Source organism: Prinia subflava, chromosome 23 (assembly GCF_021018805.1).
Source record: "Prinia subflava isolate CZ2003 ecotype Zambia chromosome 23, Cam_Psub_1.2, whole genome shotgun sequence".
NCBI classification, from domain to species: domain Eukaryota; kingdom Metazoa; phylum Chordata; class Aves; order Passeriformes; family Cisticolidae; genus Prinia; species Prinia subflava.
This window is the reverse complement of record NC_086269.1, coordinates 3,901,418-3,920,924: the sequence shown is the minus strand read 5'-3', so window position 1 is coordinate 3,920,924 and position 19,507 is coordinate 3,901,418. Positions and strand designations below refer to the sequence as shown.

Genomic DNA, 19,507 nt, shown 5'->3' with positions numbered 1-19,507 from the left:
TGGACCGGTTTGTGCCTCCATCCCTCCCTCCCCTCTGCCTGCACCCAGCCCAGGGCTCACACTGCACCCCACGCACACAGACTGGTGCCCCCAGCAGCCCTGGCTGGGGTTTAGTCATCATCCCAGAGACACTTTCTCAACTCCCCCAGCCCCTCCGTTCTCCTCCAGTGTATTTATGAATTTCACATGAAGTACTGTTTTATTTTTTTAAAGACTTTGTAAAGCTTACCAGGGTTACAATCACCATTTTTAGAGCTGCGTCAGTCCACAATGTTAAAAATCCATTTTTTTATGTATTATATTTTTTGTGTATTTTTTTTTAATCCAGCTGTGATGGGTTGTATCATATATTTGTTGTGTTTACTGTATCTGTCCAACTTCAAAGAGAGGAGACTGTGGAGCTCCGAGAAAACTACGGTCTGCTGAAAAAAAAAAACCATTAAAATTATTTGTTCATGGGTTGGCTCAAGCAGTTCTGAAGTTCGTATTTTATTTCTTGGGATTTCCTTCAACAGGCGGGACTATGAGAGCTGCCGTGTCCCGTGTAGCCCCTTGGCTGGGTAATGCTTCTCCAGCTCTGGGTACCAGGATGCCGCATCCAGCTGTGCAGCATCCAGCTGTGCAGTTTGCATCACTGCTGCAGCGTTTGCAGCGGGGAAGGTTGGCTTGGCCACGGCAGACGCTCCCCTGCAGCATCGCTGCGTTCAGAACACACCTTTTAAGGGTCACACCCTCGCTCACAGGGTGGCAGAGCGCTGGTCGGCCCCACCACTCACCACTACCCCTCCAAGCCCTGCTGGCGGTGCCTCGGCTGCTCCGTACACAGAATCACACACACACATCCCATCCTGCACTCAGGGGACACAGGCGACGTGTGCCACCCCCGGCCGCCTTCCCCTGTCCTGCGAGCCGCCCGTACCCCGCTATCCCCCCCGCTTACACCCACCACCCCCGGGCCCGGCTCCCTCCACCCTTCCCGGCCCATTCACCCGCCCTGCCCCGGCCGCGGTCCTGCCCCTTCCGCCCCGCTCCGCTGCCTGCCGGGACGCGTAGTCCCGCGGCCCCGCCGCTCCCGGCCCGCTGCAGGTCCGCTCTCGGCCCCGCCGATCGCTCCGCGCCCCGCTCCTCCCGGCCCCGCTCCGCCTGTTGCTCCGCTCCCCCTGCAGCTCCGCTCCTTCTGCAGCTCCGATCCTTCCAATCCTCCGCTTCCCCGCTTGCCCCGCTGCCGGCCCCGCTCCCCGCGTAGCTCCGCTCCCCCTGCAGCTCCGATGCTCCCCTTGCTCCGCTCCCCCTGCAGCTTCAATGTTCCTGTTTCTCCGCTCTCCCGCCTGCCCAGCTCCTGTCCCCGCTCCTGTCCCGCTTGCCCCGCTCTTTGTCCCGCTCTCCTGTCTCCCCGCTCCCCGCTTGCCCCGCTCCTGTCCCCGCTCCTTGTCCCGCCTGTCCCGCTCCTGTCCCCCCTCCGCCTGTTGCCGCTGTCCCGCTCCTTGTCGCGCTGCTGTTCCCGCCGCATCCCTCGGGGAGCGGGGAGCATCCCCGGGGTTTAGGCTTGATAGAAGCCGCCGGCATTAATTAGCGCGGCTCAGGAACCTGATGAGCCGCTCGGTAATCCCGCCGGGGCAGGCAGAGCCCGGCTGCCCGCACCGGCATCCTGGGTTGCTCTTTTTAGCTTCTAAAGCGGAAGCTGAGCAATCTCACGGGGTCAGGCACGGGAGGAGCGGGGCTGGCGGAGCGCTGGGGCTGCTCCGCAGGGGTTTGGGGTCCCCAGAAGGTTCCCTGGGCTTACCGAGCGGGGAGATGTGTGACGGTGCCCCACGTCCGTGCCTCGCAGCTCCACTTTGGAACCGGAGTGAAAGTCCATCCTGGAACACAACTCACTGACAGGCAGAGGGGTGGAGCCCTGTACCCCATCCCTGGCCCACCAGTGTCCCCTGCCACTGGATGTAGGGTCACGGGGTGGTTTGGGTACATGGATCCCTGCACGGGGCAGTTTAGGGTTCGTGCAGGAAAGGAGGGGAAAGGCCTGGAGCACCCTGAGCACTCTCCCTTCCTTCCTGCCCTTTGCATTGGCTCGACCCTTCCGCCTTCCCAGCCTGGCTGTGTCCTGCATCCTGCACGGGCTCCTGGGGGCTGCCACTCCAACCCGCTCCCTGCAGGTGCCCGCTGTGCCCGGCGCTGCCCGCTGACCCCGCAGAGCCCCCACAGGCCATGGAGGGAGAGCCCACCCTGCGCCTCCGAATCTTCGACCTCAACTGCTGGTGAGTCCAGGCTTCGCCAGGTCCGTGCCAGGCTGTGTGGGAGGAGGTGGAGGCACCTGGGAAAGGGGTCCCACCTTGGTGTTACTTACCTTCATGGCCCCTTCACTTTGGGGTCACACCACTCTCCCAGCCCCAGATGGTCATGAGATGCTTGGCTGGGTGGTGCCTCCTGTCCCCTCTGTGCTTGTCAGCCCCAGAAAAACCCCCCATTTCCACCCCAAGCACGGGTGAGCCTCCTCAGTCCTGCAGGCAGGAGAAGCTGTCCCCAAACAGCCTCCCTGCATATCCCTCTTGTCCCCATGTCCTAGCACGGCTCTTTCCCCTTCCCATCTTTCCCACCTGCATCCTGCTTCTGCCGGTACTGGGGCCCGCTTTCTCTCCCTTGTTTCAGTCACAACAGGCCCCGAGGGCCCCCGTCACCCTGTCCCCACCAGGCTGTGACTGTCACCCCTCTGTGGCAGGGCCATCCGCTACCTGAGCAAGCGGCGGCGGGAGCGGGTGCGGCTCATCGGGGACACGCTGCGCCAGCAGGGCTTTGACCTGGTGCTGCTCCAGGAGGTGAGGGCACTTTGGGAGCCAGGAGCACCCTTTCCCAACCTGGGAGATGAGTGTGACTGTTCTCAGCCTGTCCCACTGGGAGTGTGACTGTTCTCAGCCTGTCCCACTGGGAGATGAGTGTGACTGTTCTCACCTGTCCCACTGGGAGATGAGTGTGACTGTTCTCAGCCTGTCCCAATGGGAGATGAGTGTGACTGTTCTCAGCTTGTCCCACTGGGAGATGAGGGTGACTGTTCTCACCTGTCCCACTGGGAGATGAGTGTGACTGTTCTCAGCCTGTCCCAATGGGAGATGAGTGTGACTGTTCTCAGCCTGTCCCAATGGGAGATGAGTGTGACTGTTCTCAGCTTGTCCCACTGGGAGTGTGACTGTTCTCACCTGTCCCACTGGGAGATGAGTGTGACTGTTCTCACCTGTCCCACTGGGAGATGAGGGTGACTGTTCTCAGCCTGTCCCACTGGGAGTGTGACTGTTCTCAGCCTGTCCCACTGGAAGATGAGTGTGACTGTTGTCAGCCTGTCCCACTGGGAGTGTGACTGTTCCCACTGTTCTCCAGGTGTGGAGCGAGCAGGACTACAGTGACCTGAAGGTGAAACTAGCAGGCTGTTACCCCTTCTCCCACTACTTCCGCAGGTGAGAAGGGCAAGGTCGGCCCCCTCGGGGCTCTCTGTGGGGCAGTGCCAGGGCTGTGCCATGTCCTCGGGTTTTACCACTTGCAGAGAACGCTGCAGGTGTGACCTGTGTCACTCTGGGACACCCCATGCCCTGTGGGACACCCCATGCCTGGGCAGCGGGGTGCTCACAGGAGCACTCTGGGATCCAGGATGTGGGGAGGCCTCCTGGCTCAGGCCTAGAGGGAGGCAGAGGTTTTGGGAACCTCTCCTCACTGTGCTTTTTTCCCTCCTGCAGTGGGGTGATTGGCAGTGGCCTCTGCGTCTTCTCCAGGTTCCCCATCCTGGACACGCTCCTCTACCAGTACTCACTGAATGGGTACCCCTACATGGTAAATGGGGTATGGGGGGCACATGGCACCGTGGTGTCCGTCCCCACAGTGCATCAGTAGCCCTGACCTGCCTTTCTTCCCCTTGGGCAGCTCCAGCACGGGGACTGGTTCTGTGGCAAGTCTGTCGGTCTTGTCATTATGAAGATCTCAGGGATCATCTTCAACGTCTATGTCACCCATGTGAGCATCCCAGGGAAGAACCCAGCATTGGGGGAGCAGTGGGGAGGAGGGGAATGAGTGGCCATACTCCTCTTTTACTGTCCCCTTGCTTTAACCACTGTTCTCCACCCTCTGCCCTGGACTATGCCCTGATTTAATAAAATACTGCTCGGGGCAGGGACAGGGACCCATAACCTGGTTGTGCATTGGGGTGAGCATCCCAGGCTCTCCCCAGTGGGGGTGATGTAAAGACAGAGGTGTTGGCAGGGACTGTTTGGAGGGCTTGGTGGGTTTGCAGGGAGCCTGGGAGCAGGGCAGGTGTTGGTGTGGGAGTCACAGCCCCTTTGCTTTCCCTCTGTCTCCAGCTGCACGCCGAGTACTGCCGGGACAAGGACGCCTACCTGCCCCACCGCCTGGTGCAGGCCTGGGAGCTGGCACAGTTCATCCGGTGAGCAGTGCGGGGTGTCCCCCTGCAGGTCCCCAGGACGTGTGTGGTCACCCCTGCCCCTGGGGCTTGCACTGCACAGAGCTCCATTTGCACCAGTCCCAGTCAGGAATGAGGTGGAGGAGCACTGGGCAGGTCCCATCGCCGCTGTGTGGTGCCAGGCAGGGCAGGGAAGGACAGCCACCCCTGTCCCCACAGACACACCTCAAAGGCAGCAGACGTGGTGCTGCTGGGAGGGGACCTGAACATGCACCCTGAAGATGTGGGCATCCGGCTGCTGCGGGGCTGCACGGGGCTGCGGGACGCCTTTGCTGAGGCCACGCACTTTGAGGTGAGCTGAGGGGCTCAGTGGGGTCCTGGGGCACACCAAGAGCCCCTGACCCAGCCAGGCTCCTGTCTCAGGGCTGTAAGAACGGCTGCACCCTTGTCCCTGACAACTGCTTCACTGACAAGTCAGAGCTGCTGCCCTTCCCGCTGGGCATCCGCATTGACTACATCCTCTACAAGGTAACGGGGAGCTTTGCCCGCCAGCTGTGAGTGGCGGGGGTGAGACACTGGTGTGACCCCCTTGCCCCCTCTCCCAGGCCATCTCCAGCTTCACGGTGAAGTGTGAAGAGCTGAGGACCACCACGGGGCCAGCCCCAGGCACGGACATCCCCTTCTCAGACCACGAAGCCGTGATGGCAACACTGCACGTCCAGAGGCAGGGACAGCCTGCGTGTGCCACCCTTGGCACAGCTGGTGAGCCGGGGGCTGCTGCCAGCAGGCGCTGTGTGCTGGGGGTGCTGGTGGATGGTGGTGGAGTTGGATGGAGTTCCTTGGGGATGGATCCACAAGGAGATGGATCCCCTTGTGGATGGCTGCAGAGAGGTGGGGATGGAGGGAAGGGCTTTGGGGTGGTGTGGCGGGGTATAGGGGGGGTATATGGGGGTCCCACCCCACTGAGGGTCCCTGTCCCCGCAGACCTGGCACTGGCAGATGTGGTGACAGAGGCACGGGCGGAGGTGGCCGTGGGGCTGCGGGCGGCGCAGCGGCAGCGCTACTCCTCGGGCAGGATGGCCGTGCTGGCCCTGCTGCTGCTGCTGCTCCAGGCCGTGGCTGCACTGGGCACGCTGGCCGGACTGGGCACAGAGCAGCCCTTCCCCAAGCTCTCCTTCTGCCTGCTGGCCTTCCTCGCCCTCGGCGTCCTCGTCCTCACCACCGGCCTCCACCTGTTCCACACCATGGAGGTGAAGATGCTGCACGGCACCGAGGACCAGATGTGGATGGCACTGCGGGCCCTGCAGGAGCGTCCCAGCGAAGGCTGAGCCGAGCCTGGGGGTGTCACACAATGTCCCCTTGGCCCCGTCATGTCCCCTTTTTCATCCTTGTTTTTAACTGACTTCACGTTTTAGGCGAGCAGCACTGCAGCCAATGCAGTAGTGCAGCTTTGACAGCTGCCTCTGGGTGAAATCAAGATTTTTGGGGTAGATTAATTGCATTGACCCCAGTGAGAACCATGATGGAGGCAGGTTTTTATTGCTGTCTTTTTAAATACATCCTTTTGTACATGGAGAGACCCACTGGCCTGGCTGGAAGGCTTGAGATGCTGCGGCTCCCCTTGCCTGGGGTGGCCTCAGAGTTTACACTGGTGGCTGTTCTGGCAACCAGTCCTGACTGATGGAAAATAAAGGCAGTATTTTAACCTTTGGCACCGGGTCAGGGGGGCTTTATTTGAAGGGAGGGTGTTTGCAGCAGGATTGTAGGGCTGGTACAAACACAGGGAGGGCTGGAGGAGGTGCTGAGGGGAATGGCAGGATGAGGGCTGAGCACAGGGTGCTGTTGCTAACAGGAACCTACACTTGGAACCCCCACCCCAACACATCTGGGGCTGCCATGAGCACCAGAGGCCGCCTTGCAACAGCCAGGGACTCCAGGGGTGTCTGAGGTCTGTGGAAAGGCCAGTGTGGCATTGCCAAGCAGAAGAAATCCCAAAGGGGCAAGAGGGCATAGCCACTGGTGTCCCTTGTCCTCAGTGTTAGAGTGCTGGCCCTGAGCACAATTCCCTTAGGAGCTACTGGACAAAAAGGCTTTCCCTGGCCCAAGGGGCTCGTGGTAGGGTTCTGACCCTGGTTTCTGCAGCAGCTGGGGACAGCAGGGACGTGGCATCCAAAAGCAGTGGTGCAGAGCAGCTGGATCAGCCCAGTCTGTCTGTCACTGTCCCCAGCCTGTACAGCCAGATGTCCCTTGAGATGGACAGTCCAGGCTGGGATGGGTGCCCTCAGCTGGGAAGAATGTCCCAGGGTGGTTTGGAGGGACCATTCCTGAAGGTGCCCCTGCACATATGGCATCTGCCCTGTGGCCTGTCACCTCCTTGCTGCTGGGAGCCACCACAGCCCCCTCTGGCAGTCCCCTGAGAGTTCTTGTCTTGTTTTCCAGCAAGCACAAAGCAAGGGCAATCCAGCCACGCACAGGGATGCCCTCTGAGTCCCCAGAGGCTGAGTGCTTCTCGGTGTCTCCTCACGTGGGCATCCCTCAGCGGGTCTGGCCCCTCTGTGGCACACTTTGGCAAGCAGGGAGCTGGATTTGCTGTGGCAGCTGGGGCATCGCCACCTCCAGAGGCAGCTCAGTGATGCTCAGCCCAGCACTCACACTCACACACACTCTGCTTGTCCCTCGGGGAGGATCAAGCCCGCAGCTCACTGAGCCGCCTCTCCTCCTGCAACTGGATGAGGACGTTCCGCTTATTCACCACCTCCACCAGCTGCCTCAGGATCTCCTGCTCAGCCTTCTCATGCTCGGGTGTCTTCAGGGTATCTGTGGGTGCAGAGGGCCAGAGTAGGGCTGGGAAGGCCACAAGCCCTGACCTGCTCCCTGCACCATGCAAAGGGATCCTCCCCATGGCACACGCTGCCACTCACCCTCCGTGTTTATGTAACTCCGGAGCTTCTCATCAAGCTGGCACTGCTGCTCCTCCAGCTTCAGTTCCTGCACCCTGTGGGGAGGAAAAGGGTGTGCTGGGCACTGGGTTCGCAGGGGACGGGGGTGAGCTGAGCCCCCCACACCCACCAGGGAGCACCCCCCAAGCCTTACGCGATCATGAGGTCCGACTCCTCGGTCATCAGATTGTTCTTCTTCTGGACCAGGTACAGCAGCTGGTTTGTCCACTGTGTCTGCTGGTCAGCTGGGCTCTCTGCAGGGCAGGGGAATGGTGAGCGGGGTGCAGACCCCCACTGCAGGGTCACGGGGCTCCATCCACCTTGGCCTTACCGTTCTCATCCCGGAGTAATTTCTCCAGCTTGATGCCCTGCTGCTCCAGCTCCCGGAATCTCACCTCGATCTCCTCCAGCCGTCTCTGGATGGCCTGTAAGAGAAGGGCAGCGCTCACCTGCAGGCCAGCACCTGCCAGCATGTGGCCACCAGCAGCAGGACAGAGGGGACAGGGCACAGTGCCACACTGGGAAGGTGGCTCTCCCCAGTGGGGTTACCTGGGCTCTGCAGAACCTCTTCATCTGGGACTCCCTGGCCCGGCGGGCCAATGTGCGCTTCCAGGTGGGGTATTTCTCCTCTTCCCTGGGGTCTGGGTACTGTGAAAGGACAGTGGCACGGGCAGGGGTCAGTCCCTGCACCAGGCACCTCCTGCCTTGGCAGCCACAGCTGAGCCACACCCGATGCTGCTGTGAGAGGAGCAAGAGCCCCAGCTACCACCTGTGCCAACATCACTTGGGGAAAATCCTCACCAGCTCCTTCATGATGCCAAGGCCTGTGCCTTCCTTCTCTTTTTCCTCCTCCTCCTCCTCCTCTTCCTCCTCCTCCTCCTCCTCGCTGTCACTCTCCTCCAAATCTGCCCAAGAAAAGAGCTGTTTCAGGCTGGCTCCTTATGAGCAAGATGTGGGATACAACAGGGGGGAACTGAGAGCTCTGCTCATCTGGAGACTCCAGTTTGCACCACCTACCTTCCTCCATGTCAATTTTCTCCTCCTCCTCCTCCTTCCAGGCGCCTTGTCCCTGCCAGAGGGCAGGGAGGGCCTCAGGTGCTGCTGGGAGCCGCCTATGAGCTGGCTTCAGTGGAGGCTCGGGCTCTGCTTCACTGGTGAGGTTCAGCGTGGACAGATTGAGCCTCTCCAGTGGTGTAAGGATGATCTTCCTCCTGCCCCCACTCTCCTCACCCTCCTCTGCCGTCCCTTGGGGCTCCACTCTGGGAACCTCCTCTTCCCTCACAACCCCCCCAGGCTGTGCCAGCAGCTCCTGCTCCTCCACGTCACCAGCATCTGCAGTGTCCTCAACTTCCCCAGGCTCTTCCCCTGCCCGTGGGGCTGCTGGAGTGGGCTGAAGTGGACTGGGTGCCCACTCTGTGGGGCACACACGTGGGCTTCCAGCATCTGAGGGCGGGTGGGCAGCAGCATCAGCATCCTACAGCAGAGCCAGAGCAGAGGGGTGATGCAGCACAGCGCCACACCCAAGCATTCCCCCCCCCCACACACACACATTTTGCCTTTCCTCCATCCCCTACAGGGATTCAGGGTGATTTACCCCATCAAGCAGTGCCGAAGCCTCATCCCGGGGCAGGTCCACGCTGGGTGGATGGGGGTAGTGCAGCGAGCAGTAAAAATTACCTGGGGGAAGGAAGGAGGGGGGAAAGCAAACTCATGTGACAACCTGCAAGGTGGAGAAGCTGTTCCCCACGCATTCCCCGTCCCCAAAAGCCTCCTCACCATCCTCCTCATCGAAGGCGTAGTCGCCCAGGCGCAGGGTGGCCCCGCAGCGCCGGCACTGGAAGCAGCCGCGGTGGAAGAAGCGTCCCTCGGCGCTGGCCCGCTCCAGGATGTACACACGGCGGCCGCAGAAGTAGCAGGCGTCGCTGTTCTCCCCTGTCCTCTCCCTCGGTGGCTGTGGGGGGACAGGACAGGCTGGGGTGGCACCGGGGGCCTGGCACCCACCCTGCCCTGCAGCCATGGGGGCACAGGGCAGGCTCTGCCCCTCTCGCGGCGCTGGGTCTGGGTGCTCGGGATGGGTGAGGGAGAGGCAAGCCTTGGCTCCGGAAAACCAGTTGGGTCAGGAAACAGGCAGGGAGGAGCTGGGAAGCTGTGGGCGTTCGCTTGTGCAGCCCTGGTCCCAGCCTGTGGCTTGGCCCTGCCAGCCACTGGTGCCCTCCCTGGTGCCCACCTGCCCTGAGCTGGACCGTCCATGCCAAGGTGACACAGGGACCAACCTGCCCTGGGTCCATCCCGGTGGTTTGTGGCGGCTCGTGGGCGCTGTCCAAAGAGTCTCCATCCAGCCCCGTGTCCAGCTACAAGTGACCCAAGGGGAGGGTCAGCCTCCCACTCTCCCCCCAGGACAGCTGCACCCCAGTGTTGCATTCCCCTGGGAAATGGTTTCTCCTCCCTCAGAGACCCCTGGAGCCTGTAACCATGTAGTTTAACCCTTCCTCCCCTTTCTGACCCTACTGGCTGTGTTCCAATTATCTCTCCTTAGCAGAAGCCTAAATAAGACCCTCTTCTTCTGCACTTGTCCTCTTTCCCCTCTGGTAACCACCTGGAATAAACATCTTGAACTGCAGCTGGGGGTCAGAGCCTCTTTTGGATCCTTTGTCCTGTCCCTGAAATATTCCTCCAAAGCCCTCTAAGGTCTGAGCTAGCATTGGAACATCGAGGGTGGCTACAGGGGGATTTATTTCACCCCAGCAAAGCCCCCCTTGGGGCACCCGGGACAGACCCACCTCAGTGTCCCTGCGGCTCTTCTTGGCCTCAGCGTCCCTCTGGGCAGTGTCCTGCAAATCCAAAGGGGGTGGTTATGGTGGGGCGTGGGGCAGGGTTTTGCTGTTGTGAGGGTCTGGGTGGGGGTCCCTCACCTGGGCACGTTTGTGTGCCAGGTTCCGGCTCTTCTGCAGCTTGCTGAGGAAGAGGATGGCCCCTCGTGTGCCGTGGGGAGACAGCGGCTTCTCCCTGACCTCCACCTCTGCACAGAACATGGCCATTTTGATGGGACCCACCAACAGAGAGGAGAGCACCCAGCCAGCCCCAGTGTGCCTCAGGATGGGACAAATCCCCCCAAATCTCCCACCTGGAGAGGTCCTGAACACTTGGTAGAAGTGGCTGAGGTAAGTGATGAGGTCCAGGCGGTCAGGCTCTGTCATGGTGGCCATCTCAACACTGGAGAGGACGGGCTGGATGCCCAGCTCCTGCTCTGCTATGTCCAGCATCATCTGGTGGGTCCGAATGGCATCCCGGGGGTCCACAGAGTCAAAGTCCCTGTGGGGAGACACAGCTGCCATCAGGGTGGGCTCTGCAGGGCTGGGGGTTCCAGGGGCTCCCAGGCACTCACACCAGGTCCGGGCGGAAGTGGTGGATGAGGGCGCAGAGGGCCAAGCCACTGGTCCAGGAGGTGCTGAAGTTGGTCACAGCCACACCAGGGTATCCAGCAGTGCTGGCCTGGCACCAGCTCAGCAGCTCTTCACAGACAGCTCCAGGGGCTGCTGGGGAGGCAGAGACAGGGGTCAACCCCCCCCAGTCCACCTCCTGCCTCAGCATTCCATGCTTTAACAGGGAAGGGATCCCATGGGAGCAACCTCAGACACCCCCTGTCCCTGCACAACCATTCCCACAAGTCTCAATAAATATGTTGATAAAGCATCTGTCAATATTTCATGGCTCAGCATCAGTGCAGTGGCAGTGGAGGGGCTGTGTCCCCACGTGGGCCACAAGCAGAAGGGACAGAAACCATTGGTGTCACAGGAAAGCCTGCTGGACACAGGCCAGGGCACCAGAAACAGGGATGGGGAGGGCTCTGGAAGGACTGGTTGCTCCTACCCATGCTGAGTCGGTTGTTGCTCTTCCTCTTGTGGTCCACCTCCACCATGCCCACGAGGTACAGGTCCCTGACCTGCCAATGGGGACATTCCAGTGGTGGGTCACCACCTGCACAGAGCCAGTGACATCACACAGAGAGTTGGCCCTGGCAAGGGGGACACCCACACAGCTCTCCAGAACCCTCCACCATCCACAATGGGCAACGCATTCAATATCCTGGGGACTAACAGCTTCAGCCCCACACCCTCTGGGGACAGGGGACTGGGTCAATTAGCGTCCCCCTGGCAGCCAGGGAGGCTGGGCTGGCTGTCCCAGGGCAGGACCTGCCCAGGTACCTGGCTGGCTTTGATGGCCTGCAGGTTGATGTTGGGGTAGCGCGTGGCCGGGTCGATGCTGTACTGACTGATGTTCTTGTTGGTGTTGTCTGGGGATGTCTGCGAGAGGTGCTGGTAGATGCTCTCCCTGGTGTGACAGGGACAGAGCTGACATCACTGTCACCTTCCTCACGTGCTCCAGACCCAGCCCAGTGGGACGGGGAGCCTCACCTCTCGGCCAGCACCTCCAGCGGGGGTGTCCCAGCCGCCCACCGCCGCACCATCCACGCCGCGTCGAAGGCGGCGAGGAAGCCCCTGGCCACGCCGGTGCCCAGCGGCCAGAAGGGCTGCAAAGGCAAAGGCAGAGCTGCAGCTGGAGTTGCATGGCTGGTCGGGGCAGCTGGGAGGAGGCTGGAGCTGCCAGGCTTGGCCGGGGATGAAAGAGGGAGCGGCGGCAGGACGCACACGGAGAGGATGGGTGGCCATCTCCTCCCCAGCCAGCACAGCTGAGTCTGGGGAGGGCCTGGGCTGCTCCTCTGCCCTGAACCAACCCCAGATCTCTGGTGGGGCTGGAGAAGGGGATAACCTCCCCAAAACATGCCAATCCTGGGAGCCTGCCCAAGAATGGGGTGCACTGGGCAATCGGGATGAGAAGCACGCAGGGAGGGGAAATACACTGCAACCAATGCATCTTGCAGGGAGAGTGATGGGGGCATGGGGTGATGCTGCAGGGGAAACTCTCACCTCCACCAAGCAGTCTCCCACCAGCCCCAGGAGCAGGCGGCTCCCGTTGTGCTCCCGCACCAGCGCCGCGTTCTCCGAGCGCGTCATGCAGGTGAAGTCGAACATGTCAACATCCGGCAGGCCCCGGTGGTTGAGGGCAAACTCCAGCTCGGGCAGGCAGTAGTTGGTGGAGAAGTTGGCAGCTTCTTTGGCATAGCTAAGGAGGGCGTCCCGGTTCACATTCTCTGGGGACAGGAGGCTCTCGATGTCCGCTTTGTCCTGTGGGGATGGGGTGAAGCTGGCTGGGATGTGGGAGGTGATGTTTGTCCCTCAGCCTGACAGCACCCAGCTCTGGGGTGCAGCTGTGCCACTGCACCCTCAGTACCCTGGGAGGATTTTTCCTGTGGCACAGGCAACAGCTGCTGCAGCCCTTTCCACCCCAGGGGTGTGCAGTCAAACCAGCACCCACAATTTGCATGCCACTTTCAAGGCTTTCAGCTGCCCATTGCTGTGAGACCCCAGGGCCAGATCCTGCCTCTCTCACCTGGAGGATGACCCCCTTCTTGAGCAGGCTCTGCTTCTTGGCCGTCATGACGAAATAGTGAGTGTCATCCTTGTAGTACACGATGTTTTCCAGGTCAATGCCTGGTGACAGGGAAGGGGCTGAGCCAGGGCCACAGGGTGCCCTGGCACTGGGCTCAGACACCAAATGTCCCCTGCAATGGGGTGCCATGTGGGGACACGCACCCCATTACTGGGGACATCCTGGGGCTGAGCCTCCAGCTCCCTCAGGATGGGGCTGGAGCCCCCAAAGCTCCAAATGAGGGGGTTGGGAGCACAGGACCACTGACCCGTTTTGTTGTAGAGGTTCTGGAAGAACTTCTGGTTGTAGATTCGGGCCACGCCGCTGATCTCAGCCACCTCCACCTCAGCCCGGCTGTGGCGGTTGATGAAGTTGGTGGTGATGCCAATGGCCAACTTCCCACGCGTCTCCTTCCGCTTGAACCCTGCAGGAGGGGAGAGGAGTGAGCCCCCACCCAGCCTCCCATACTAGCCCTAGGGCTGCAGGGACAGCTGTTGTCACCTTCAGGGACAAATTTGCCACCGCCAGCTGAGATGAGCACGTCGAACTCGTACTGGGTGAGGGGAGAGGAGCTGGGCTGCAGCACAGCCTGCCAGCCACCTGCAGGGAGAGGGGTGGTCAGGAATGTGCTGGTCCCCAGGGAGCAGGGAAAGGGTTGCATCCCATTCCCCCCCCACAAAAAAGGCATGCCCTGGGCTAGCAGAGGGACTGGGGGGCTAACAGTGGCCACCCACAGCCCTGTCCTTGTCCCCAGGAATGCCACCCGCCCTGCAGAGATACCTTACCCGCCTTAACCGTGGGGGGAACAAGGCCCTCAAACTGCACATTGACGTGCACCTCCACCCCCAGGAGCAAAGCCACCTTCAGCAGTATCAGCTGGAGCTGCCGGATACCTGGCAGGGCAGAGAGGTCCTCAGGGCTGCACCCCACAGCTGGGCACCCCAAAGCCTGCTCCCCCTAAAACTCACTGATGTGGTCCAGCGTGCCCGTGCAGAAGCGCCCGTAGAACTTCTTGGCGCCCAGCGCCCGCAGGTCGTGGATGGTGAAGGGCCAGAGGTGCAGGACGTTGTTGCGGGAGAAGGAGTCGCGCTTCTCCAGCAGCACCACGCGGGCACCCAGCAGCGCCAGCTCGATGGCCGCCCGCAGCCCGCAGGGGCCGGCGCCCACCACCAGGCACTGCCACAGCACGGGCGGTCAGGAGGGTGGGCAGCAAGGTCTGGGTGAACCCCCCAGCGCTCCCAAAGGCAGCCTCTCCCCGCCTGCGGGGCAGGATCTGGCCCTCCTCGGTGCTCCCCTTTTCTGCCTGATGCTCCCTGCAAACTGGGGTGCCCCCCACTCCCTGAACCTTGCCTTCACACAGGGCAGCAATTAAAGCTTTGGGTGAGATAAGGTGCAGGTCTGCTGCAGACCTGGCATGGGTTTGGTCTCCAGACAGCTTCTGCATGAGGCTGGGACAATGGGGCACAGCAGTCAGGACAAAAGCCATCATCTGTGGGACAGGGAACAGATGTCCCTCCAAGGGGACTTCCCACTTGGGATGCTCCTGTCGCCCAGAAAGGACTGACAGTTCCTTCAGCCCTGCCATGGGGTGTCCCCAGTGAGAGGCAGCTGGGAGGAGGAAGGACGCTGCTGGCTGGGTGGCACTGAGGTGGCATCATGCCACGGGGAGCTGAGCAGTGCTAATTAACATCCTGTCCCATTAAACTCCATCAACCTCCCGCCTGGCACATCCTGCATCCTCCTGGGATGAGAGCCAGAGCGTCCCAAGGGATGTTCTCACCCTGGACACAAGGACACAGCGCAGGGAGGGCCCCAAACCCCTCACCCCCCATCCCGGGTACCTTGGTGCCAGCACAGGCTGTGCCCTGGTCGTAGTCCTTGTGCGCAGCTTTCTTATCCAGCTTGCTCCACAGGGCCTTGGCATTCCAGTAGTTGAGGGCAGCCTTGAGGCCGTGGTAGAGCTGCAGCCCACTGCCCTGCAGCCCCAGCTGCTGGCACAGCTCCACAAAGCAGCCCAGCACCTCCCGGCACTCCCTGGCACGCAGGAACCTCTCAAAGATGGCATGGGCCGGATTGCCCGGCTCGTCGGCCGGCACACTCATCCCGTGTCACCCAGAAGCCTGGCACAGGGACAGCAGAGGTCAGCAGGGAGGGGACCCTCCCGGATCCCCACCCCCAAACACATCCCATGCCAGACCTGCTGTCTCAGTGCCGTTTCCCAGCTGCAGGTGCTGTTGGGTGGTGATGGCACTGTCGAAATTGGCACAGTTGGTGGCAGCAGCTGATGGAACCGTCCCCGGATGCTGCACCCAGAGAGCCACGGTGTCACCCTGCCACGGTGGCCTCAGGGGAGGGCATGGGGAGGGCTGTGGCGGCACTGAGTGGCTTCCTCCATGCAGAGGGTACCTGCAACAGCCAAGAGCAGAGCCGGTTGTTTTGGAGCAAAGATAGTGCTTCCTTCCTCTGCAGATTGGCCTCACTAGGGGGGGATGGGAGGGAGCTCCTGGCTTGAGGAGTCAGCCACAGCTGCTGCAAAAACCAGCAAGACCAGCCCTGGGGGCCGCAGGGAGCGGGGTTGGATCCATCCCGCCAGCCTGGACTCTGCAGCTGGAGTGGGGCGACCTTTTCCCCCACCTCCCCTTCCACCACTCCTGGAACGGGTGGAAGCAGATTAGCGCAGAGGAAGCACTGGTGGGGAAATCAAATAAAAGTCAAATCACCCTACAAACAGCCCCATGGTGCCACAGAAGCCGTGGGAGGAGGGGTGCAGCACATTCCTCCTGGGCATCCCAAACCCCCCTGCCCCTGGCATCTCCCAGGGGACCAGCTCTGCTCGCATCTGTCTCCCACTCCCAGCACTGCCCCGAGCACCAGCCTGTGCCCTGTGTCGTGCCAGCCGGAGCACCGAGAGCCAAGTGTTGCCTTTTCCGGCCACTGCCGCCAAGCCCCGGGGCTGGGAAAGCCTGGGGAAGGCGGAGAGCTCCCACCTTTGAACCCCCGCTCTTTGCCCTCTCTGCCCTGAGTGTTATCGTGGGCACGTGGCGGCACCCGGAAGGTGGCGGCCACCCAAGAAGTGCCACAAGGATGCCATGAATAAATTAGGCTGCCCTCGGGAGGAGGGGGATGGGGGTGTGCGGAGAAAGGAGTTTCTTAAGCGCTTAAATTTTGGCTGGAAACACCCGAGTTCTAACTGGAAGTGCAGTCTCACTCAGGACTTTCCCCACACCAGAACGCGCCTTGCAAAGCACTTCTGCAGGTCACCTTCCCTCCAATCACTTCTGCAGGTCACCTTCCCTCCAATCACTTCTGCAGGTCACCTTCCCTTCCAGCATCACGCAGGAAATCCGGGCTTTTTAACCACTTCCTTCCTGGGCAGACACAGCGTGAGGCACCCAGCGGGGCACGGCAGGGGCTGGCACCCACCGGAGTGGCCGTGTGGGGACAGAGGACGTGGCCCCTGCATTCATGACAGCCCTGTGAGGCCCGAGGACAGATTTCTCCTCTTCCCCTGAACGCTGCTAGTGGGGCAGGACGAGCGTGGGGAAACTGAGGCAGCGCTGCGAGCCTCCCCAGGGAGTTTGCAGCTCTCCCACCCATCCTGCTCCTACAGAGGCTGCCCAGGCAGCGCTGGCTGGCCAGGCACCAGTGCTCCGTGCAGATGGGTTGTCCTCCAGGAGCTCAAGTCACCTGCCAAGGTCACTGCACAGCAGGCCCAGGGAGATGTCACAAAGGCGGCTTCTCAGGCTGGGAGCATCTTCTCCAGCCTCAGCAGCCCCTGGCCTGAAAAAAGCCCATCTCTCGTCCTTGATTCCCACTGGACATGATGCCAGGGGGAGCGTGCTGCCTGGGAAAGCTTTCCAGCCCCTACGTTTTGGCAGGGAGGCTCAGAGGAGGCAGAACAACAAGCCTTGTGTTACAGAGTTTCCTGCAGAAAGGATTATCCTGCCAGCACTCTGGCACACTCAAACCCCCTTGACAACTGCGAGCAAGGTCAGAAATTCCTAGGAAAACTCAGTTCCTGCAGGCTTGATACAAAACCCCAGCTTTCAGCCCACAAAGGCCAGGGCAGTGGAGGAGGGCACAGCCTGAGCCAGGCTTCCTCTGGCTCCGCTCCTTCCATCAAAGCCTTTTGCGTTTCATCCCTTAGCACTGTTCCTGCAAGGAGGGAGGAGGGGGGGCTGCAGCCAGCCCTGACTCATCTCATGTGGCTTTAGCTGGCTGCAGAAAGGCCTGTGGGGACATCACCCGGGTCTGACACATGGGGGGCACCCCTGGAGCAGGGACACCCCATCCATCCTGCTTTGGGTCAGGGTCTCACTCTTGCCCTGGCAGGAGAAGCAGCCTCTTGGGAGAAGGTGGGGGAAGCTGCTTGGCAGCTCACGTGTCTTCCAGGCACATGGAAAAGAGGGTGGGAAAGGACACGGCCCCAGAGCTAATGAAAGCTGGGAGGATTTTCAGCCTCACTCTCAGCATGGATGGGCTGTTCCGGGATTGGGATCCAGCCTGGACACCGCAGGCCAGGCTGCTGAGCTGGGCTGGAGCCCAGGAGACTCCCAGAGAAAGGCCAGTGGGCAGGATGGAGGGTTTCTTCTGACCACCCAACAGCTTGGCCAACGCCCTTGCTTCCAACCACCAGCAGAGCTGGGAGGGTGTCAGGAAGGGACACTGGAAGTCCCCTCCAGTGAGGGCACTGGAAGCTCTTACAAACGTTATCGTGCTCAGGAGAAACATCCCCAGTGTGGGACTGGGCAGGGAGACCACCCTGGCCAGTGCTGTGGAAACTTGCCTTGATTTGGGTGGGAGGGAATCCCTGGAGGGAGGGAAAACTCCATCAGCTCCTCTGGTTTGAGCCAGGGATGTGGGTGCATGAGCACACCCCAGCTTTGCAAGGCCCCAGCATGGAGCTGTGGGGAGAAGGGCCAAGGAGAGGGGACAAACCTGCCTTGTCCTTTTCTGGGGATCCACACACCACAGCCTGGCCACGTCCCGGGGAGCCCTGGGCACAGACAGGGAGGAGCAAACGTGCCCCCCCCCGTTTTTGCTGCTCAGCCTGTCCCCCCTGCCCAACACCAGCCCACGGAGGCTCCTGCAACTGAATTTTGGTAAGAAGAGGAAGTCTGGTCAGGCTTCACAGCCCACATAATTTTCCTCTTCCTGCTTCTCCTTTACCCCAAAGCACATCTGTGACAAGGACATCCCCGTGATGATGCACAGAGCATCCCTCAAGATCTTAGCAAAGTTCTTCCCACCCCGTCCTACTCATCACTGGGAGCTGGTGGTTTGGATTCCCCAAACCACCAGCTCCCAGTGATGAGGAAGAGCAGGGACTGCTGTCTTTTCCCTTTGTCCCGAGAGCACCAGAGGTCAGGGGCTGGAAGGGAAAAGCAGCGAGGATGGAGCAGGGAGGACGCCGCTGCCCCGGGAGAGGCTGTGGGGAAGGGTCAGCCGGAGAAAAAGCCAGAGAGCGTTCCAGGGACACGCAGGACACGGGACCGGGGGGCTGAGCCCTCTCCAGCAGCGCAGAATCACCGGCCGGTTTTGTCACCCGCGTCCCCGCCTTGCGCAGCGATGCTCTCCGCGGGCGGGCGGAGGGGACCGGCGCTCGGGATGCTGGCACCGAGTGGGGGACACGGGGACGGGGGACAGCAGAGCCCTGACCCCCCCACGCCCAGGGATGCTCTGCCCATCCTCACCCTCCACTCACCTCCACAGCCCTTCGGAAGGGGAAACTGAGGCACGGAGCGGGGCGTGGGGAGGGACCGGAGCTGGGCGCAGCCGGGCGACAGCGAGCAGGAAACGAGCTCCGGCTCCGCAAGCAGCAGCTGCCGGCCGGCCCGGCCCTCCTCTCCTTTGCCCTCCCCTCCTCGGCCTTCCCCTCCCCTCGCCTGCCCGACCCTCCCCCGCCGCCGGGGGGACCCAGGCCGGGCGGTGCCGGGAGAGGGGCGGCCCCCGGGCCACCCCTCTTTGTGCCGCTGCAGATGTTGCGCCGGGAGGTTTGGAACAGCGGGACAGCGCAACCCCAGCTGGGTTTATTTTTGTATTTTTTAGGGTGAGAAACCAGACTTTTCGCCAAGCAAACAAAAAGACTCGGGCGATGAAGCCAAAGCGCTTCACCCCCTTCTCAAGCCTCTGTGCTGCTCCCCCCTCAGCCAGAAACCGGCCAGGAGGGTGCTGGGGACACCGGGGGGTCCAGGGCGGGGGGGACCCACCCAGTGCCAGCTCCGGACCCCGGCCACCACAGCTCGCGTGGAAACTCCTGGGGTTACGTTTCCGTTCCGCCCGGGTGGGAATGGCTCCAGCGGGGTGAAGGTACCTTGGGGCGGGCGGGGGAGCCCCCGGGGTCCCCGATGGTCGCCGCCGGCCGGGTGCTTTTTGGGGTTTCAGGTGGCGATGTCCTCGGGGTGCCGCTGGCCATTTGCCGGTGCTGGGGCGGGTGTCACGGCGAGGGGACTCGCGTGCTGTGACGCACGGGGACAGCTCGCCACGGGACCGCGGCCGGTGACTCAGGGACACGGGGCGAGCTGGCAAAAGGGCGTTGGTTACCCTGAGTCACCCGTGGCACTGCCGGCGGCTACAGCAAGCAGGGTGACCAGCCCAGCACCGCCGTCCCGCCCTCTGCAGCCCCTCCTGGGGATCCTGGTGCGGATCCCCCCCACGGCAGCTCGGCCGGGCTGTTCAG

At 61.7% G+C, this 19,507-nt stretch overlaps 2 protein-coding genes across 7 annotated transcripts; one reads left to right on the top strand and one right to left on the bottom strand.

Moving 5' to 3' along the window:
* Positions 1 to 1,016: 1,016 nt before the first annotated feature.
* On the top strand, positions 1,017 to 6,108 carry SMPD2 (sphingomyelin phosphodiesterase 2). Of its 2 annotated transcripts, none has more exons than XM_063418581.1 (11): positions 1,017 to 1,086; positions 2,154 to 2,255; positions 2,717 to 2,813; positions 3,370 to 3,446; positions 3,723 to 3,816; positions 3,907 to 3,996; positions 4,341 to 4,423; positions 4,619 to 4,751; positions 4,823 to 4,927; positions 5,005 to 5,161; positions 5,384 to 6,108. In XM_063418581.1, the coding sequence occupies exons 2-11, from the start codon at positions 2,206 to 2,208 to the stop codon at positions 5,725 to 5,727; spliced, it is 1,230 nt and encodes a 409-aa protein (XP_063274651.1). In that variant the 5' UTR covers positions 1,017 to 1,086; positions 2,154 to 2,205; the 3' UTR covers positions 5,728 to 6,108. The 2 variants fall into 2 exon arrangements, with proteins under 2 accessions (XP_063274651.1, XP_063274652.1); XM_063418582.1 differs by having other exon boundaries at positions 1,023 to 1,086; positions 2,090 to 2,255.
* A 140-nt stretch (positions 6,109 to 6,248) lies between these two features.
* Positions 6,249 to 19,270, bottom strand: MICAL1 (microtubule associated monooxygenase, calponin and LIM domain containing 1). 5 transcript variants are annotated; one of them, XM_063418523.1, is made up of 26 exons: positions 19,142 to 19,270; positions 15,026 to 15,234; positions 14,670 to 14,948; positions 13,797 to 14,004; positions 13,614 to 13,721; positions 13,330 to 13,428; positions 13,097 to 13,252; positions 12,790 to 12,890; positions 12,267 to 12,524; positions 11,754 to 11,869; positions 11,544 to 11,670; positions 11,209 to 11,281; positions 10,724 to 10,874; positions 10,463 to 10,650; positions 10,251 to 10,357; positions 10,119 to 10,169; positions 9,612 to 9,689; positions 9,115 to 9,289; positions 8,933 to 9,015; positions 8,356 to 8,812; positions 8,140 to 8,243; positions 7,888 to 7,986; positions 7,670 to 7,763; positions 7,493 to 7,592; positions 7,321 to 7,394; positions 6,249 to 7,216 (listed from the first exon to the last, which is right to left on the bottom strand). In XM_063418523.1, exons 3-26 carry the CDS (start codon positions 14,928 to 14,930, stop codon positions 7,086 to 7,088), a joined length of 3,399 nt encoding a protein of 1,132 aa, XP_063274593.1. In that variant the 5' UTR covers positions 14,931 to 14,948; positions 15,026 to 15,234; positions 19,142 to 19,270; the 3' UTR covers positions 6,249 to 7,085. The 5 variants fall into 5 exon arrangements, with proteins under 5 accessions (XP_063274593.1, XP_063274592.1, XP_063274594.1 ...); XM_063418522.1 differs by having other exon boundaries at positions 19,038 to 19,156; XM_063418524.1 differs by lacking the exon at positions 19,142 to 19,270 and adding an exon at positions 18,533 to 18,703 and having other exon boundaries at positions 10,724 to 10,871.
* Between the last annotated feature and the right edge of the window lie 237 nt (positions 19,271 to 19,507).

Bases quoted from the DNA above. Each gene is read 5' to 3' on its own strand.
- SMPD2 (XM_063418581.1), top strand. From the start codon at position 2,206: ATGGAGGGAGAGCCCACCCTGCGCCTCCGAATCTTCGACCTCAACTGC. The intron at 2,256-2,716 runs GTGAGTCCAGGC...CCTCTGTGGCAG, and splicing joins ATCTTCGACCTCAACTGCTG to GGCCATCCGCTACCTGAGCA. The intron at 2,814-3,369 runs GTGAGGGCACTT...ACTGTTCTCCAG, and splicing joins ACCTGGTGCTGCTCCAGGAG to GTGTGGAGCGAGCAGGACTA.
- MICAL1 (XM_063418523.1), bottom strand. From the start codon at position 14,930: ATGAGTGTGCCGGCCGACGAGCCGGGCAATCCGGCCCATGCCATCTTT. The intron at 9,690-10,118 runs GTGGGTCTGTCC...GGTCACTTGTAG, and splicing joins AGAGCCGCAGGGACACTGAG to CTGGACACGGGGCTGGATGG. The intron at 9,290-9,611 runs GTTGGTCCCTGT...GTCCCCCCACAG, and splicing joins CCGGGATGGACCCAGGGCAG to CCACCGAGGGAGAGGACAGG.